Here is a 20,788-nt window from a genome sequence, read left to right on the forward strand (position 1 = left end):
CTACTCTCTTACCTAACAATTGTCAACAACAAGGTGAGTTGCCTACTTGGCAGCTGAATGGTCTTCTCCTTAGGGAAAACCTGTCCTCTACCCCTGACAAGGGGCCTAGTTCAGAGTTCTAATCCACTTCAGGTAGGAGGGGGTGGAGAAGATCATTGTGTTGGAGATGGTTTTATAAGGATACCATTACATGACTTGAAACACAATTCTCACATACTTTGAAAGGGCTAATAATGAACAGTCTATCCTCTGGCCATGGACCCCTCATAAGCTTACTCTTTCCCTGCTCCAACCACATCCTTCCAAAGAAAATAGCTTAAGGAATGGTTTACTCACTTACAGGTTCTGGGTCAAATGTTTCTTTGGTCTTAAAGAGCTTAAGAACAACAAACATTTTTCTCTAGATCAAGTAACTGCTGGCCCTCTGCTGAACCCCTGCTTTCCTCTACAGTTCCTCAGCCCCTGAACATTGCTGGATGTGTATTCCCTGTATGTTATTTGTTCTCGATGATATCTTATGGTTTTTCTTGAACCAAATGAGACACTCTACCCGCACAAATAGCTCCCAGGAAAATGGTCCATAACAAGTATTTGTGGGGAATGCTGACTGCCTCCAAACAAAGGGAAAGTTGTTTTTCATGTTCTCCACAATTTAATTCACTTGCTGGAACCTATTAGCACATTCCGCTGTCACTGTGGACAGGGTGCTAATAGATCTGGAGCATGAGGGTGGTAGAAAACGCTATTAAAGTCAGAGTTTTGTCTTGTTACCTTGGGAGTGAATTATATAAAGGTACCTAATTAGCTCCTAGGCATCTGGCAGAATGGCCAACGCAGAGTATGGAGAGCTGCCTCACGAATATCAATTCCACATAGGAGGCCAGCTTTTAGGGACTCCACACCCTGAATAGCATGCCAATAACGACATTGCTTGACAGCTAAATAAGCAGCAGCCAGCCCTCCAGCAACTGAGGCACATGCTGCTTTCCCCACTAAAGCTCTCTAAGGGGATGTGCTGATTTGCGTCACCCAGCTGAGAAGCTACACCAGCTTGACTTTGGAAAACCATTTCTGCTTATGTCATCAAATTAAAAAGTTAATTTTAAAAGTTGGGATAAAGCGCCAGTGAACCTAGAGACACACATAGAAACACACTTCACCCACCAATTTCATTCAGAGATGCTCACTCCTAAGTGCACACACATTCTTCCATACTTGGAAGGAAATCCTAATCACAGATACCAGTGGCCAGATCTGTGATCTGGATAGAGCGAAGTGGAAAGTAGTTTTAGTAGTGGTCTTTAGGGTAGAGACACACCCATACACAGTTTCATTTCCTGGCTCTTTTGTATTCATCAATCAGGGATCATTTGTTTACAAGCAAGAAAAACTCATTCAAACTAACTTAAGTAAAATAGGTGAATTTATTTGCTAATTTTATGCTCTTTTCTTCGATAATCTGTTTATTTGATCTATGTCTTGTTAGATCAGAATCTGTTTGATCTTGCAGATTTGCCCCCCACACACACACCAGATCCATTATTCACCCTTCATACTCTGTTTTATGCTCCAGAAGGACAATAAATGGGGCCTTCACTGAAATCGTTTCATTCAAACCATCCGAGTTAAATTCTGATTCCTACCTAATGCAGTGGAACCTCTAAACATCCTACCTTTGATCTGCCAGTCATCCTTCAGTCATAATGGCTTTCCAGTTCTACACAGCAAACTCAGGCTGACAGACGTTCTCTCCGCAAACTTTCCGCCTCCATTCCCAGCTTGACCAGAGTTAGTCAATATTCTGGTAACTCATAATTATCAGTAATTGCCATCTATTCTTTAAATTGTTTGGAAAATAGTAACATTTGTATCTTACAAAGAATATAAACATCTTGTTTAGTTTATTACCACAGTCAAGGTCACACTTGAGGTCTTCAAGTGTCCTCTAGACTCCAAGCCCCAGGGGGTTAAGCTCACGGCTGTATCCATATCACAAAATGCCTGTCAAAATGGAGTAGTTAATAAAATATATGTCCAGTTCTAAAAAAAGAAACAAGGAAGAGGAAGAATTTGTTTATGCCTTTGGGTTCATCTGTTCTAGATGAACTTACTGCTCTAGTAAGTGTTCTTACTCTAGGAATAAAAAATGCTGTTAGCAAGAGCTAATATTTATTAAGCACCTACTGTGTTCTATGACTGAAGTTCACTATATTATCTCATTTAATCCTCATAACCACACTCTGAACTAAATACTATTTTCATCTCCATTTAAGAAAATGAGGCTCCAAGATTAGGAGCTTGTTCTAGGTCACCAAGCCTGTGTGTGACAGAACCACCCTCAGTTTGATAGTCCACAAAATCTGCTCTCTTAACCAAATCCAGTGCCCGCCCCCAACACCCCCACCCTCTGTATGGCTTTGCGATTCCCTCTAGAGCCCACAGTATACTTCTCCTCCAACTGTTTCATCGTCAGTACGTCAAAACTGTAAGGTGTCTTCCATGTCTTTCACTGAGTTTTCTTTTCATGTTACACATCTCTAGGTCCCCAGTGATTCCTCATACAGCATGGCTTACAGACCTCTCCTCTCGTTCTAGTGTAGACGTGCCCCAAAGTTCTTATTTAACACACTTCCACCCTCCCCCTTCCTCAGCAGTGAGGGCTGGCAATATCTATTAACTTTCCATCCAGAACCGACCACACCAAAGAGGCATCGCACTGTCTCCCCTAACTGGGAGCAATACATCATCCAACTTATGGGCGTAACAGATCCGTATGATTTACAGGAGTCGTGTGTGCACGCATGTGCATAAATGTGTAAGGGAAGAAGAATGTTAAAGGAAGAGAAAGCAGAGCCTGTTTTCTGGAAGCTGTCTTGAAGCAACGCTTTCCTTGATGGGGGCAGTTTAAGGAGTCTGCAATCCCAGCATCTGTTCATCCTTAAAAACCAAAAACATTTCCTAGACAACTGAAAACAAGCACGTTTCCAAACCTGTGAACCTCCATGCACAATGAAGTGAGATCTGTTTTCTGTCCTTGACTGGAGATCCAAACACTTTCCATTCCCTGAAATGAAAGACTTTACTGAAGTAAAATGAGAGTTATCTCCCCTCCCAGAAAGTAGCCCCTATAACCTGACAACAACTGCTTGTTTGAGAAGTTCTTTCTACCTGACTTATTAGAATAGACCAGGAGCTCTTTGATTGTTCTGTGCCACGTGCTCCTTGGCAGTCTGGTGAAGACTCTGAGCTCCTCTAAGAATCGTGTTTATAAATGAAGAACCTAATTGCACAGGAATTCAAAAGAAATCAAATACATTTAAATATATTAAAATATAGTTATAAAAATATTTTTAAATTGTGATATAATAACAATGTGCTTCTTTGGTGTTTTAAATATTAATATCTATGTCTAATAACTATCATAATTTGGAAGTAGCAACAAGCACAAATGATACTTCAACATCTCTACAACAATCTATTATGGAAAAAAGATCTGATCGCTATTGGTGACACAGTCACAGGTACTGTCTGTAACCTACACTCGTTATTAAAAGAAATGCTGATGTTCAGTCAGAGGTTAGTAAAGATAAAAAGGTAATCTCTTCCCAGCAGAATTCATAGACCCCCTGAGTTGAATGGACCCCAGGATAAGAACCCCCAGTTAGGAAACTGAAACTTTAGAAACCTGCGGGGGGGAGACTTCTGACCAAAACTTGCTTCTGAGGTTTGAGAAGATCTTCAGTTTGTAATGTACCGGTAGGTTCCAGTACTTAGTATTTTGTCTTTTACTTATTGAGAAACCAGTAGGATAGTTTAAGAGTGAGAATTTGGACACAGTTTCTCCGCTTGGCACATGTATTGAATTTCAGCATTTATAAGCTGTATGTGGAGAAAAGAGGGGAAATGGTCTATTCTGTAACGAATCTCATTTCTGAACCCCTGGCTAGAGCTTGCATACTGCCAAGGCCCCTCACCCTCTACACACAAGCCTGGAAAAAGCTCTCTCACCTTCCCCTAAAAGGACATTCCCCAAGCATTCAAAGAGGCCTACTTTTTCCTTTCAGCTGACATTGCAAATGGTTAGGTGGGGGAAATATTAGTTGATTCCTTGGAAGAAAGTAACACTCTCATTAAGGGAAGATTTTCACTGACATCTTGACTATCAAGTCCCAACCACCCTTGGAGCCAGGCAGGCTCCTGTCTGACAGACATCCAGCAGATGTCACTGGATACTACCTCCACAGCCTACAGGGCCTCTTACCACACATCCTCTCCTGCCTTGTAGCCCAACTAAGTCACCAAGCCTCCAAAAGAGCAAAAAATCCACCTGTCTCTACCTATGTTCCCATGAAAGACAATAGGATATCTGAAGATCTGAACATCTTTTATAGCATTTCAGATCTAGAAGTTACCACAGAAATGATCTATCGGGGCACTAATGGTAATTTGGGCAGGACAACTTCTTGTGCATTAGCATTTGAGCCCCATCCACTAAATGCTGGAAGTGCATGCCCCATGTCTCTGTGACCCTCACAAGTAGCTCCTTACATTTCCAAACATCCCCTAAGGGAGGTCACACAGCCCCTGGTTGTGGGTCAGAACCACTGAATGAAAATGAAGCACAGAGAGCTTTCATGAGTTCCCCCCAAGACATAGGGATAGCCAACTTATTGGTTTGCTTATAACCCCACTTATTTTCCAAAATGATCTGAATGTGTTGAACAACCCAGTTTTCATTTAGCCAGAATTCTCCTTATCTCCATTTTACACATGAAGGAATTGCCCAGGGTCGCACAGCTAGAAAGTACAGGAGATCAGAACTCAAGCTTTGAGCACAAGTTCCACTATGTTACTCCCGCTGCTGCTCAGGAATGTCACCAGACACGGGCAGTTGCTGGAACCGTGTGTTGGGCCCTTGTGCTGCCCTGACACTCTGAGTCTGAGAAATGCCATTGTCCCACCAGGTACTGCAAGGAGCAGCCACGTGTTTCTATGCTTTCATCGGCTTTGACATCATCGCCACCACTGGAGAGGAAGCCAAGAATCCAAACACGTCCATCCCTTATGCTATCACCGCCTCCCTGGTCATCTGCCTGACAGCATATGTTTCTGTAAGTACTACATCCTTTCAGGACCATCCTGATGGCCTTTTCATATCTGACTTTAAAATGGAGCTCTGGGACTGGGTTACCTTCTGTCAGGAAGTGGTCCTTCCTTGTGCAATCTTGGTAACTGTATGTATGTGTCCACACGTGCTCTATCCCCATCCACACGTGACAAGAAGAAAATCAGGACTGCAAACTGGACATGTGAGCAGCCCTGAGCCCTCACTTCACCCTTGGTCTCTGAGTCTCCATCCCCATTCCTCCCCACACACACAGGCTCTGGGTGTCTGCTGCTGCCCAGGGATGGTGTACAGGGAGTGGGCTGCTGTCCAAGGAGCTCAGATCATAGGCTGGCAGTAACGGGTGGGTGTGCAAGCAGAGGCATTGTGGACCTCTGTGCACCCTCCTCAATGCTCTTCTGTCTTCTGGGAACTTCCCGGCAGCGAGAGGCAAGGCTCTCCCAGAGTGGGGAGAGAGAACACATCATCCTCTAGAGACACTCTTCCCCTTAAATCTCAGAGGAAATTTCTTTTTGCTGTTGCTCCCTCTTTTTACACTGGCCCAAGCTTCTTTTTAAGGTTTTCTGACTAAAAGAAATCTTCAGAAGGAAGCCTTCAGCCTTGTCTTCTCAGGGTCACTTCCCTGAGACGATCTTCACACCCCTCCTGTGTCATTTGTCAGCTCCCATCCCAGAATTTCTATCACAGAAATAGTTCACTCACAACCAACATACCCCCCACCCAACCCCTGGCAATGGAAAGAACCAGTTGAGAAGCCAATAGGTATGTCATTACACCAATGCCCCAGGCCCTGCGGGTCCCACTCACTTCAGTTACCAGAAATAGGAAAGAGCCAGCAGCTGGGGACATGTCCTATCAACACTGCTACACCAGCTGCATAGCATAGGAAAAGTACCTTTCTCCCAGCAACTAAAGCAAAACAATAACATCTTTAGCAACTAAGGAAGCCAGACCAGTGGCTGGCTTGATCATGATGGCAAGCTGCAAAATAATATTGTCCTGGACACCAAAGGAAAACACAAGAGTAGCCTTCAATGTGGTTTATAAGGAATTCACCTGCTCCTCACAATTGTTTTATGGGTAGGTCAATTATCACCTCGCCCTATGCACACACACGCAAGTGGCTTCGTTTTATCCATACCCTAGTTATCCCTGCAGACAGCATGTTTAGGGAGTGATGTGGGAAGAGCAGCAGAGACACTCAGCTCTGCCTTTCCCCTCTTATTCCTCCCTCATATCCGTCTGCCTCCTCCTGGGGTCAACTCCTGTGGCACACACAATAAAGTTAATAATCACAATTCCTTTCATAGAACAGCACTTTACAGACTACAGAGTACTTCTATGCATCTATCAACTTTTTGCCCATCCTGATCTAATGTGCACAGCAGGCACAATGCAAATTGCTGTAGGGATCCGTCCCACTCTCCTCTAGCCCACCCCCGAAGAGGATGTTGCAAGTGGTGAAGTTGCTGGGAAACATTCTCTTTGACAACACATGGCCCTTACCCATGACTCAGGGGCTGTTCGGTGTTGTGCTGGTCAGCAGGCTGTCATCCCACCATCAGAAGAGCCAAACCGTGGGGCTGTGGTATTCCATCCTCCTGTCCTCCCTAGCAGCCCACAGCTTCGCCGGAGGATTTTGGCTCCTGAGAAATATGCAAAGAAGTGGTCTAGAAATGCACTGCCCTCTCCCTTTCAGGCTCTGAACTCCCTTCCTGATGCCAGTATTGGCCTCTGCAGGCCAGGGAAGACCTGGCCTTATGACCGGTGGCTTCATGGCCCAGGGCCATGAGGAAGGGATGTTATGGCAGATTTATCACATACAAAGGATGTTATGGCAGATTTATCACCTATATTTATCACATAGGTCCTGGGAGCCAAGTGACTCCTGGCTAAGCAAAACCACAATAGCCTTACAAAACCAGAGTAGAACTGGGTTCCATCCCAGTGCCATAATTTGTTTGTTGGTCTGCTTGGCTCCTGGCACTGAGCTGCAGAGAAGAAATGGAAATATGAGCCCTTATCTGGGTCACATCTTTTAACTGGCTATGGATTTCCAATCACTTATCTTTGGAGTTTCTATCTCTGGTGTTCAGGGTAAAAGGGAGTATATAGTTAAGACTGTATAAGACCCTGAAAGTATAAAACAAATGAGAGTCTGGGCTATGTGGGCAGTGTGCCCATGGTCACTGCTAGGCCCTGGCTCCAGTGCCTTTGGCTGCCATTCCTTCCATCTGGTAATATCTGCCCTTCATTGGACTGTCAATGTAGTTCTGCTGTTGTGGGGCTTACATACCTGCATACTTACTCCTCAGTTATGAAAGGGCCCGAGAGATACTGAGGATCATCTCTCCAAGACCACTAAATTCTAATGGGAGGAGAAAATACTGAGACCAAGAGCTTTGGAACCCAAGTGACTGGTCTAAATTAAGGACATATGCCAGGAAGTGGCAAATCCAACATCCAGATCTCTATTCTCCTGTGGAACATCCATCCATGCTGACCATCCTCTCTACCTCCAGCCATGCTTTCTCTTGTTTTAACAGGTGAGCATGATCTTAACTCTGATGGTGCCATACAGTGCCATCGACACGGAATCCCCGCTCATGGAGATGTTTGTGGCCCATGGGTTCTACGCTGCAAAATTCGTAGTGGCCATTGGGTCAGTTGCAGGACTGACAGTCAGCTTGCTGGGCTCCCTCTTCCCAATGCCAAGGGTCATTTATGCCATGGCTGGTGATGGGCTCCTTTTCAGGTAAGGGCTATGCTCCATGAAATGTATTCTATTTTGCCATACCATACCTGTCCAGGGATAATGTCACTCACAGTCAGCCTGACTATAATTTTTTTAAAGATTTGATTTATTTATTTATTTATTTATTTGGCAGAGAGAGAAATCACAAGAGGGCAGAGAGGCAGGCAGAGAGAGGGGGAGAAGCAGGCGCCCCACTGAGTAGAGAGCCCGACTCGGGACTCAAACCCAGGGCCCTGAGATCATGACCTGAGCCGAAGGCAGAGGCTTAACCCACTGAGCCACCCAGGTGCCCCAGACTGACTATAATTTTGATGTGAATGTAAGTCGCATAGACTATGGAATTTGTCACATACCCTAACAAAGAGTTTGAGTGAAAGGAATATAAGCCCTGAAAGGGTCCCTCAGTTTGACTCTGGGTCCCTCAATCTAGCACAAACTAGTATGTTCCCTTAACTGCCCAATCCCTCTTGTTCAGCATTGTGTGTTACTTTGTGAAGATTCTGGGTGTCCAACTGTCACACTGGGGTAGCTTCCAGAGGGAAGGATCCCAGGAACATCTCAGGCCTGCCCTCAAATTGAGGCCTGGTATTGCCCATCTCTCCACAGCCCCTCTGAAGCCACAAACATTCCAATCTACCATCACAGGGAGGATAAGACCATTCCGAACAGAGCCTAATATCAGTAGCAACAATGGCTACCATTTATTGAATATTTGTGTATCCTAGGTGCTTTGTATACAGTATTTCAGTTAGTTGTCATAATAACTCTGTTTTGCAAATGAATATAGAAGATGAGTATACATAGGTGAAAATAACTTGCCCCAACACCCAGTTACTGAGTGAGGGGCCAGGATTTAAACTCATGACAGTCTGACTCCAAAGACCAGATTTTTAACTACACTAACATTGGCCATGAAGTGGCCAATCTGTCCATGGACACAAAGGGAATGTGCCCCACCTCTTGGTTCCCAGTGCCCACCATATGAGGACATGCAGTGAAGGCATTCTTCAACTGCACGAAGCAAGGAATAAAGCATAGAGATCAAGGAGCTCTCAGCGGGTATGGAGAGATCTCCTCAGGGACTTTCTGCCATCAGCTGTCATCTTCTGCTTCATTTCTTCTGCATACCCTCAAAGTCATCACAAGGTCCGAGCTGCCATGTTTGGGAGCTGGACTGATCCAGAAGAGGCCAATTATCATGGAGATGTGACAACTTCACACATCCAAAAGGGTTTTCTGCTCTCAAAGAAAGTTAAGTGGAAAAATCCCAAGCTCAGCCAACAGTCATGTGTAAAACACAAAAATAAGGGAAAGGAACCTGGATGGCTTAGTCAGTTAAGTAACCAGCTCTCAATTTTGGTTCAGGTCATGATCTCAGGGTTGTGGGATCAAGCCCCATGCCATGCTGGTCATGAAGTCTGCCAAGATTCTCTCTCTCCCTCTCCCTTTGCCCCTACCCTCATTCACACTCACTCTCTCTTTCTCTCAGAAGGAAGGAAGGAAGGAAGGAAGGAAAGAAGGAAGGAAGGAAGGAAGGAAGGAAGGGAGGAAGAGGAAAAATGAAAAAGAAAAGAAGGGAGAAATGGAAGAGAGGAGAGGAGGGAGGCTTAGGAGGAGAGGGAGGAGGAGAGCAGGAACCAACTTAAGGCCCACAGGAACTACTAAAATAGTACCTGCCATTCATTCACCTTTGTTGGTCTTCTCCAGTTGGTAACTGGCTGGATTTAGCTGCATCTATGAGCACATGTTCTGAATTGTGCTGTTTTGCCAGCTAAACCCCTGCACTTTCATTATAGAGCAGTGCTTCTCAAGATTTGGCATAAATCAGAATCCTCAGGAGGTTTTCTAAAGTATAATTTGCTAGGCTCCACGCCCAGAGATTCTGATGTAGTAGGTCTCTGGTGAAACCTGAAAATATACATTTCTAATAAGCTCCAAGGTGATACTGATGTTGCTGATCCGTGGACTGACCACACTGGGTAACACAGGGAACCCCAAGCAGGTATGTGAATTCTCCATCCATCACTTCTTCCTTGCACTTGAAGCTTTGCACTTCAATTCAGGTTTCTGACATACTTCCTAAACTCAATCAACCCTTCACATCACATAATGAAGTAGGAACTTTAATAAAGAAGTTTGCCTCAAAACCAAGGCATTCAAGTAAATTCTTTTTAAATTATACTTCGAAAACCAAATCCTACGGTAGGAATAGGAGCTGAATTGAAACCAGTGAATCCAGAAGTAAATTGGAGGAGCAGGACCAGGAGGAGTTAAACCACGTTAGAGTCTGTCACCCTCTGTAACTCACTGCTAACCCTCTGCTTGCCCCTCTCTCCAGGTTCCTGGCTCACGTGAGCTCCTACACAGAGACGCCAATGGTGGCCTGCATTGTGTCAGGGTTCCTGGCAGCCCTCCTCTCACTATTAGTCAGCCTGAGAGACCTAATAGAGATGATGTCCATCGGCACACTCCTTGCCTACACCTTGGTTTCTGTCTGCGTCTTGCTCCTTCGATACCAACCGGAGAGTGACATTGACGGTTTTGTCAAGTTCTTGTCCCAGGAGCACACAAAGAAGAAGGAAGGCATCCTGGCTGACTGTGACAAGGAAGTTTGTTCTCCTGTGAGTGAAGGGGAAGAGTTTTCTGGCCCAGCCACCAACACATGTGGGGCCAAGAACCTACCATCTCTGGGAGACAACGAGATGCTCATAGGCAAATCTGATAAGTCAACCTACAATGTGAACCATCCCAACTATGGCACTGTGGACATGACCACAGGCATAGAAGCTGACGAATCTGAAAACATTTATCTCATCAAACTAAAGAAGCTGATTGGGCCCCGTTACTACACCATGAGGATCCGGCTGGGCCTTCCAGGCAAGATGGATCGGCCCACGGCAGCTACAGGGCACACGGTGACCATCTGCGTGCTGCTGCTCTTCATCCTCATGTTCATCTTCTGCTCCTTCATCATCTTTGGTTCCGACTACATCTCAGAGCAGAGCTGGTGGGCCATCCTTCTGGTTGTTCTGATGGTGCTGCTGATCAGCGCCCTGGTGTTCGTGATCCTGCAGCAGCCAGAGAACCCCAAAAAGCTGCCCTATATGGCCCCCTGCCTCCCCTTCGTGCCTGCCTTTGCCATGCTGGTGAACATTTATCTCATGCTAAAGCTCTCTACCATCACATGGATCCGGTTTGCAGTCTGGTGCTTTGTGGGTAAGCAACTTCCTTTGGAGCCTTGAGCATTCCCTCTCAAGGCCTTGAACAGGCTTATCCCAAAATTACCTCCTAGCTGGACTAGGTTTCTCCATTGCAAGAGAAATCTGGCTGGTTCTATGGACACTTGCTTTCTGCATTAGAGTCAGTAAAGCCAGTTATGCCCTTTCTGCCTGTTAGGGTCTTGGTCTTTGGTTCTGAAGAATGATGCTGATCAATCCATCACTTTCCATCACCTCACTGAATACCATTACCGGACATTCTTTTTATGGATAATTAATTCCATAAAAAGTCCACTTAAAACAAATCCACATAATAAAGAGATAAAAATAACACAGTAAAAGTGAGAGTAGAAATGTTCAACTGGAATTCTACCTTGGAAACTAAAAATTATGAAACTAAAGTTTAAAAAAGCATTTTTCTTACATTGGACAAAATTAAATTAAAACACCAATCATGCCCTAATTTCTTTAACAAGCAGAGTATGAATTAAGTGTGGATTTTTTGGCATAATATTTCTGACTAAATTATACCATTTCACATCCCCACTTCATATTGACTTTTATAAAATATCAAAGACTTTTTCATTTTTTCCCAAGATTCTTTTTTCATCCTTCAGATATTCTAGTCATTCTCTTAGGAAGCACCTATCATGCCATCAGTCTTACTGATTTTCTCTTCTCCTGTTGGTAACTGATGTAACTCTGCCAGCTCCTCGACCGTCCACAACTTTGGGTGTAAATCAGAAATGCTCTCTCCAAATTCACATTTATTGCCTTCGAAAAGTCCTGCAGCTTTCCCAAGATTTTTAATCTCCCTTTGTGGCTGATTTATATTATCACATGTTTCTCACACCTAACAAGCACTGATGTTCGTGAGATGGCTGGGGATTGGTGCTCATAATAAGTTGAGAGGGAGGTTTAAATGAAGTCTAACTTGAAAGTTCCTTAGTCACCCTCTTGAAGTTCCCTACACAGATTGTAGCCCTGAAGCCCCGTCCTCTCCTTGAAGTCAGGAATATGGGTGTTGAGCACTGCGTCCTCTGTGCCTAGAACACAGCATGTGCTTAATAAATACTCCTCTCTGACTACTGTTTCGATGAGAAAAAAAAAAAAAAACAGAATAGCTGGAAAGAAGCATGAGGAGGCGGAATTTAAACTGTAAGCCTGGAAGATAAGATTTACATAGAGGGAAGTAGGGGAGAAACAGTGCTCGGAGGACAGGGCTTTGGTCTTCCAGCAGATTCCTCACTGCTGAAGACCAGCCTTCTTGTAAGCATCCTGGCCCAACTTTTCACGACTCTAGGTCTCATCCTTTGTTAGGCTTTCAGAGGAGTTCTTGAGAGAACCTCACTAACTCGTCAGGGTTTTAACTACTTACATGATTATTCACAGTTTCTCTTCTCCATTTAAACCTATTTCTATTGGAACATGTAGCTAACCAATGGAAAGATTTGACTAAGAAGGGAGAAATGTTTCACTCATGTATTTGTCAAATGACTGAAGGCATAGACATGAAGACACAGGCATTCATTCTTAGAGTGTTAAAGCTGGAAAGGACCTTCACTATCTAGTATAGTGTTACCCACAGGGTGGTGACCAGTCTATTGATAATATTTGGGCTGATTTTAGAGAGTCTAGGAATGAATTTTTTTGAGTTTTTAAAAATATTACATAGTTATTATACATTTTCACACATACTAGAAAAAATATATTTGCTCACACCAATCTGGTAATTATTTTTAAATTTAAAATGAGTCAAATTAAAGAAAAAAAAACATCAGTACTAGTACAGGTGCCATGATTCATAGTAATAATTAACACTTAATATAGCCCTTAGCACATACCAGCCATTATGCAAGGACTTTCCTCACATTAATGTATGTAACCCTCAAAATGACCTTCATTTTACAGATGAGGAAGCTGAAACATTTGACTGAGGTCACATAGCTAGAATTTGGTAAAGCCAAAATTAGCAGTTAGGTGGTGTGGGTCCAGGGATCGTGAGCACAGCCACTACACTAAGTATGTGGTATTGAAATAATGGAAGTTGGAGAAACACCAACATCATCTATCCCTCCCCACTTCTCCATCTCTTGGTTTTACAGATGACAAAACTAAACTTCCAGAAAGTTAAATAACATTCTCAAGGTCAACAGGAATAATGGGAAGCTCTTGACAGGGCTATTACTAAAACCCAGTGTCTCCACGCTCAGCTCTGCACCTGGTACCGCCCCACCACCGTGCCCCTGAGCATCCTCCTTACTGGAACAGAAAGTTTGATAAGTAGTTCCTGCAGATTAACGTCTAATGTCAGGGCTGACTCCGCAGGTGCACAACCTCTGCACACAGGGCCCCACATTTGGTCTAATGCTCTGCTGCTGCTGCTGCTTCCTTGAATTCTTACCAAAATTTTTTCTTCTTAACAACTTTTTCCCAAGAGGCTCTATGATCTCATTTTGCACTGGGGCCCACAAATTACATTACCAATTCTGCATTGTATCTGTGTTTTCTGGAGCACCAGAGGCATTTTGCAAAAGTGGTAAGGTGGTGGGGATCCTTGCCTTTGGAAGCAAACCACCCAGGTTCAAATCACAGCTCTGCCACCTCTGTGTCTTGTGACCTTGGGTAGTTCACTTAGCTCCTCTGAGTTTCAGTTTACTCATCTGTAAAAAATGCAAATAATTCACTAGTCTTGATCTGGTTGCTCTTTGAGGCTTAGATAAGAAAAGGGATGCCTGGGTGGCTCAGTTGGTTAAGCATCCGACACTTGATTTCAGCTAGTCTCAGGGTTGTGATCTCAGGGTTGTGAGGTCAAGCCCTGGACCGGGCCCCATGCTGGGTGTAGAATCTGCTTGGGAGTCTCTGTCTCCCACTCCCTCTGCCCCTCCCTGCCTCTCCCCTCCAAAAAAAATAAATAAATAAAATAAAATTTAATTAATTAATTAAAATTTTAAAAGAATATATTGGGTAAAGTGATACGGATTATTTCTCTCCTGCCCTTCTTTTTAAAATCTAAAAGGATTCATTGTCCTCCAGACTAGCTATCACATGCCAAAATACAGCATGAACCTGTTCTGACTCAGGTTGCCCTCCCAGTTATCAGGCAGAAGAAAACTCCCAGAGAGCCTTTTGCAATCTTGCTGATAGCATAAACTTCAAACCTGTTCCAGAAACGGATACTCCCTGACATGGGAGGAAATCACCCTGTAGCCTGGGGCTGCCCAGAGGGCACAGGAGCTCACAGCTCAACAAGTACCCAGCTGCTAGCCACCAATTTCCTTAGCATCATGGTCTTTGAAGACTGGTACATGAGTAAGCTTTGCCTAAAACAAAAATTCTCAATCTCAACTACACAGCAGAATTGCCTGACTGCTGAAATATTCTGTGCCCAGGATCCCCCCCTCAGAGATTGTCTCAAGTACTGGGCATTTTTTAAGGCTCCCCAGGTAATCATGAGCAGTCAGGTTTAAAATGATCTAGAACAGTGCTTCTCAGAGTTGAGTCCTCGACCAACAGCATCAGTATTACCTGGGAACTAGTTAGAAATGAGATTTTGAACTCCACCGCAGACCTACCAAGTCAGAATCTTGAGAGCAATTTAGGTTTTAACAAATCCTACAGAGTATTCTGATGTATGCTCAAATGTGAGAACCACTGACCTAGAGAGAAAAATAAGAAGATAATTAGTAAGCAGGGTGGATAATTTAATTATAAAAACTCCCTGTTTTCCAAAAACAAATTTTTGCCCATATAAAATATATCTATCCCACAACCCCATATTGGCTTATAAAATTTTCAGTGCTCTCATAGAACAAAGATTCCACCTCTAAAATTCTGAGTCTCCAAAATGTCAGATTTTTCTTCCTAATTTCTCTATTCATAGTATAACTTTCCTGGGGAGAACAGAAGAGATATTTTTAAATGGAACTTCTTATGAAACAGCAGCTACTTTTTTAAAAAGATTTACATGGTTGAGCTGAGTCATAACTTGATAATCTTCTTGGGCACTTTTTTTTTTTTTTAACCAGGCTTCTCTAAATGAATCTTAATTACAACATTTTTCTAACAATGTTTTGCTAAGCTTTTGACCTTCAGATGAGCACGACTCATAGAGTAAAATAAGGCACAAGTCCCAACAAGATTACTCAGCACTTGTTTCTTTTCCTTCAGACAAGAGGAATAACACAAATAGCAAATGTTTGATAATCCCAACAAAATGAGCACAGAGAAGCCTGAGTTTTCCTTTCCTCTGCTGATGTGTTTTTGTAAAAGAACACCTCAAGGGGTTGGGCAGAGTCTCAGGGAGTCTGAAGCTAGCAGTGACCAATGATGATACTACTCCGTGGCACTGTCCAGCCCTACGGTTCCCTGTGGGACTTGGTTAAAAAGTAGCCATCTGGTAGACCAGCTCATGGGCCCCCTCACCTCAAGGGCTGCCAAGTTCTTGCCTGCATTTTTTCGGCCCCTCTGGGAAAGCAAATTCCTGTCTATAGATGTAGAGAACAGACAGTGATTTGGCAATGAACCTCATAAATCCTGTACTAAGACATAATTTCCAAAGAGAGGACATACCTATGGTCTTTACCTTTGCTATCATTTGAAAATCCTTTTGGAAATGGACTCAAAGCAGCCGTTGTCAAGAAAGGAAGAGGAGGGAGGAAGGGGGCTGTGAACTGGGGGCAGAGGGCATCAAGACAAATCAACTCCTGAGGATATGTCCCATAAATAAGCTTGAAACTCTCCCTGTAGGCAGAGGAGAAAACAATTGGCAACTTCACCAAATAAATGATGCTCAAAGGGGGAAAAAAAATCATGAAGGCCGGGATGAGGATGGTAACATAGCCAGCGCAACTGGGAGTGTGGAGGGGATCCCGCTACAGTCCAGGCTACCTGCTGGACGGGGCTGCGCATGGAGGAGGGGGCCTGGGGATCTCATGGCTCTATGCCCAGCGGCAGTTGCAGGGATGGCTCTCCTTTGAGACAAAGGAATGAAGGGAGAGGGGGCCTTGGCAGAGACAAAGGTCCTGGGGCAGGTGTGTGCAGCGTGCCTGGGACACAGAGCCATGACACAGTGAGCCCTGGGCACCTTTCCCTCAACATCATATTTGTAAGATTCATCCATGCTGTAGGTTGTGGTTAAGTTGTTGGTTCTCCTTGCCCGGCAAGCCTTCCCCCGTGCGAATAACACACTGTTCTCGTGCTCATGAACATTTAGCTGGCTTCCAGTCTGGGGCTCTTACAAATGGAGCTGCTGTGAACATTCTTGTACATGGTGTTTGGTGGACACGTGGGGTTTCTGTGGAGTTAGATGCGGAATTGCTGGCTTGGATTACTGGGTTTTTAAAAATATTCCTTTACAAGCTTGTATTCTGTCTCCTGGCCATTCTAGCCCCTCAAATTAAAAAAAAAAAAAAAAAAAAACGGTCCCCAGTTCCATTTTGCGGATGGGAGACTGAGGCATAAAGTCATGTGACTTTATATTTGATCTGTGGCAGAGCCAGGGAGAGAGTCTCCAGCGCCCCCCAAACCCCCATTCAATCCGAACCTGCTCCTCCTGGCCACACCAAACTAAACAAACCTTATTGTTATTCTAATCAACAGGGCTTGTGGCGGTATTTTAAAAACTAACCAGCAAAGTGGGAGTTGGTAGGGATGGCAGCGGGTGGGGAGGACACCTTCTCATCACCATCCCGTCTTCCTTTCCGCACTGGCAAATGTCTGTTTTGGAAAGCTGATCCCGGGGTAGTAAAAATAAAAAACGCTCTGCGCATAACAAAGTGCCTCAGTTATCTGCAGCGGGCAGGGCTTCCTGCTGGAAAGTGAGCCCCAGGAAGAGGCCGCTCCACCCAGCCTGAGGTCGAGGTCGGGTGGCCCTCCTCCTCTGGCCGCCGAGCCTGTGACTGTGTACAGAGGACAGGAAGCTCCCAGGGGACTCTGGAGATCAGGCAGCTGCTCCTTAGCCAGGGTTCAGGCCAATGGGGTCAGAAATCTGCTGTTACTGTCCATCTCCAGGTCCCCCCGGGCTCTGTGCAGAGCTGAGCTTTTGTTCAAGGTGTTTCCCCTTGACCACCTTGATCCCCAGAGATACCTCCCCCCTCCTCCCAACCGCCTCACTTGTAGGTTTGGGGTCATTTACTTAATTTGCCCAGGTGGAGCCACACAAGCAGAGTAAATGGGTGTGTTGCCCACCCACCCACCCCACTCCCCTCATGCTCAGGGATCCCAGCATCTGAAAGCAAACCTGGCATTTCTAACCCTTCCTGGCGGTGCCTGGGTGGGTTGGGAAGAGCCATCAGTTTAGACTCAGGAGATAGAAGTTCCAGCACCATTTCAGTCACTGATTTATTAAACAGGTCTTAACCTCTCTGGGATGATCAATGAGAAAGGACTTTTCTACAAAGGGTTTTACGATCACAGAGTGTTCTACCACATAAAGAAAGCCCATTAAATTGCCAAAGGCTTGATTCTTCATCTTGTCTAGCCTGAGTCTCTCTTGGGCACGTTCTCTATCAGAGAATATCTGTCTGGAAGAAAAGCCAAGGCCTCCGTTCAGGTATTTCCCTTCACTGCAAACAGCCTTTCACTAGACTCATTGCCATTACCTCGGAGAAGGCCTGGCATTCGGCCCGTGTGCCTGGAGAACAACCATGTCTGTTTTTCAAATACTGAAACCCTTCTGTGCCTACTGCTAACTAGTGGGTGCCCTAGGTCTCTGTTCTCCCTAACTCAACAACTCAAAAAAATAACTCCAGCCTAGCCAGAGGGTCTGCAAGACCCCCTGCAACACAAAAGCTAATTCCCTTCTGATTTTTAACACCACACATGCCTTTTGCGTATTAGAGCTAAAGGATGTATAACTACAAAGCAATGGAGCTGAGTTTTTAAGGAACAGCAGGATTAAATATGCAAATATCAATTAGCCTTCTCATTCTTGAGGCATGGTTCCAAATGACTTCTGCTTATGCGGAAAGCAAATCCTCTCTGAAAAGTAAAACTTTGCCGTGTGTAAGGGTTTATGAAAGAACATGATGCCCGTCCCAGTGACAAATAACAGTGCCTGAAAACTATATGAGGCAGTAATAGTGTCACTGGAGTGAATCTATAGTCTCATAAAGTGAAGAATTAGAATTTTTCCCCACGTGCTTAATAATTCAGGGAAATTTCAATAATAATTTCAATAATTCTGGATATCAGAAGATAGTATCTTCTTATCAGTGTTTAGATGTGATAATGATCTAAGTTTTTAAGTCTATTTTAATGATACGTACTTAATTATTTACAGATGAAGCATAGGATGGAAAGGATTTGTTTCCAAATGATCTAAAAACAAGGACTCAGGCGGGTGGGTGTCAGGCGGAAGCAAGTGATGAGTATTTGGGCTTCTTTATACTACTCTCTCCACTTTGGTACACGTTTGGAATTCTTCAAACTAAAAAGCCAAGCAAAATTGTTTTCAATCAGTCTATTCCCCCTGGCTAACCCTGGTAGGTGAGATACACCCTGGATGGGGACCCAAGGAGCCCCTAAGAACTCACAGGCCCAACACCATCCGTGTTGCTGTGGAAAATCTTTTTTTGTCCTATACCCCCGTTTCCTGTTTCTGAGACGTATGTAATCCTAACCTCCCCACTCCCTGCCCCCCACACACACACTCACACACTCTCACACTCACACTCACATGCACATTCCCAAACAGGCTGGGAGGAATCTAAACAAGATACCACGTATAATGTTTTGAACTCCTTGGGAGAAAGATACAGCATAAATCACGCATCATGAGGACCTCAGCACCCAGAAGTGCTGTGTGAAGTTCGGTTTAGATGATTCAGAATTCCCAGAATCCCCACAGATTTTTCAGAAACTACCTCATGCTTAGTTTTCTAAGCCAACTGAAGAAAGAAAAAAAAAGAAGCAGAAACAAAACACCCTGCTGCTACACAGGAGGCTTTTAGCAGCTCTGTTTACTCCTCCGACACAAAGCCTTTGTTTATGTGTGACAGATGGTCGTCCATGCTTGTCTCCTCGCTCTCTCCACCTCCCTTCCACCCTCCCTCCCTCACTTCATTTGATCCCCTCTGCTGCTTTGTGCCCCTCCATTTTTCCTTTCCTCCAATCCTTGGTGCCTTACACCATTTTCCTTGAACTTACTCAAGGGCCAACAAGAAGCGTCAGGCAGAATGCCAGTCCTTTGCCCGGGCTGACCGTTGGCTGTGTGGCTTCCACCAGGCTGCACGCACACAGTCACTTCTTGGTTCAGACCACTCATGTTTTAAATATATATATATTTTTATATATATTATATATTACATATATTATATATAAATTATATTTATTTTTTAAATATATATATATTTTTTTAATTTATTTATTTGAGATCGAGAGAAAGAGAGCATGGTGGAGAGAGGCAGAGGGGGAGAGAGAGTCTCGGTCAGGCTCCCCACTGAGCACAGAGCCTGACCCCGGGCTCGCTCCATCCCCCCCCCAGCCCCCTCCACCCTGAGATCATCACCTGAGCAGAAAGCAAAGAGCCAGCAGAAAGCAAAGAGCAGAAAGCAAAGAGCCAGCAAAGATGCTCAGCCAACTGGGCCCCCCGGGCGCCCCAAAATATATTTTTAAGGACAAAATAACACCTTTGAAATTATAGGAGGCTCAGAGCAAACATTAAAAGGCCCATAAATACTTACACGACAGATTTCCATGGGTTGCCTTTTCAAAGTCATCATAGTCAGTGCATTCAGGAGCACACGTGTTCCTCCGGATACCATCATTCCCCAAGAACAAAGAACGAATGCAGCCATAACCCCTTACTCAGGGCATACTGTGATAAGCACAGTCTGTAAGCCGGACCGAGCTTACAAGACTCTTCTCTCTCTCCGTGCGAATGCGGTTTCGGCCCTCAGCCTGCTTCTTTTTTTTTTTTTTGTAAAATGAAGGTACTCAAACAGATCTAGAGACTCTTTCCAGCTCTAAATATCTAGGATTCTATGAGGCTCTTCGAGAATTTCCATAAATCAGTCTACCTGACACCACCACACCTGGTGGGGGCAAGGGAAGATCTGTCAGAATAGATGTCAGACCATCTGGAATGATGACCTGTGTGATGGCAGAGCAGAGAGCTTAGAGGCAAAGGCAAAAGAAAAGAAAGGGTATTAAGTTCAATAGGGAAATAACTCACTTATAAATAGGGTCTGAGAAGGGGGTCAGATGGAAAGAATTGATATAATAGAGACAAAGCAGGAATCAGAGGCAGGATTTGACCCCTGCCTCAAAGCACTATGGGGAAAGATAGCAAAAATGGGCAAAAAGAGCTGTGTGCCTGTTGATCCCACCTGGTCTCCTGAAATTTATTCTCAGGTCTCAAACATGCTTCCAATAGAGGCATTCTCCAACCAGGAACATACTGTCCCTTTTAGAAGGGACCTTAACATGATGCCTTGTCCTACACAAGGGTAATAACTATCCCCCATGGCTACTCCCCCCCACCCACACACACACAAGAAAGAGTAAAGATCCGTGTTCAGAAAAATGAAGTCGCTATTTGAGAGTAGCTACATCTGCAAATGATTAACTCTAGGATTTATTACCAATTAGGACTATAAATCTCTGCTTACTTTGGCTCCTAGAAAGTTGATTTCACTAGGGGATGGGGCAGGGGGTAAGGAGAAAGTCATTTGAAACAGAGAGGGAGAA

At 44.4% G+C, this 20,788-nt stretch overlaps 1 protein-coding gene across 2 annotated transcripts in view; it reads left to right on the forward strand.

Moving 5' to 3' along the window:
* Positions 1-20,788, forward strand: part of SLC7A14 (solute carrier family 7 member 14) — a 116,043-nt gene that overhangs the window by 86,386 nt on the left and 8,869 nt on the right. For both annotated transcript variants that reach the window (XM_059391561.1, XM_059391560.1), the window contains 3 exons: positions 4,965-5,111; positions 7,672-7,880; positions 10,219-11,096. In XM_059391561.1, coding sequence (XP_059247544.1) covers positions 4,965-5,111; positions 7,672-7,880; positions 10,219-11,096 — 1,234 coding nt within the window. The remainder of the gene's footprint in view (positions 1-4,964; positions 5,112-7,671; positions 7,881-10,218; positions 11,097-20,788) is intronic.

Source organism: Mustela nigripes, chromosome 2 (assembly GCF_022355385.1).
Source record: "Mustela nigripes isolate SB6536 chromosome 2, MUSNIG.SB6536, whole genome shotgun sequence".
In the NCBI taxonomy this organism is placed as follows: Eukaryota; Metazoa; Chordata; class Mammalia; order Carnivora; family Mustelidae; genus Mustela; species Mustela nigripes.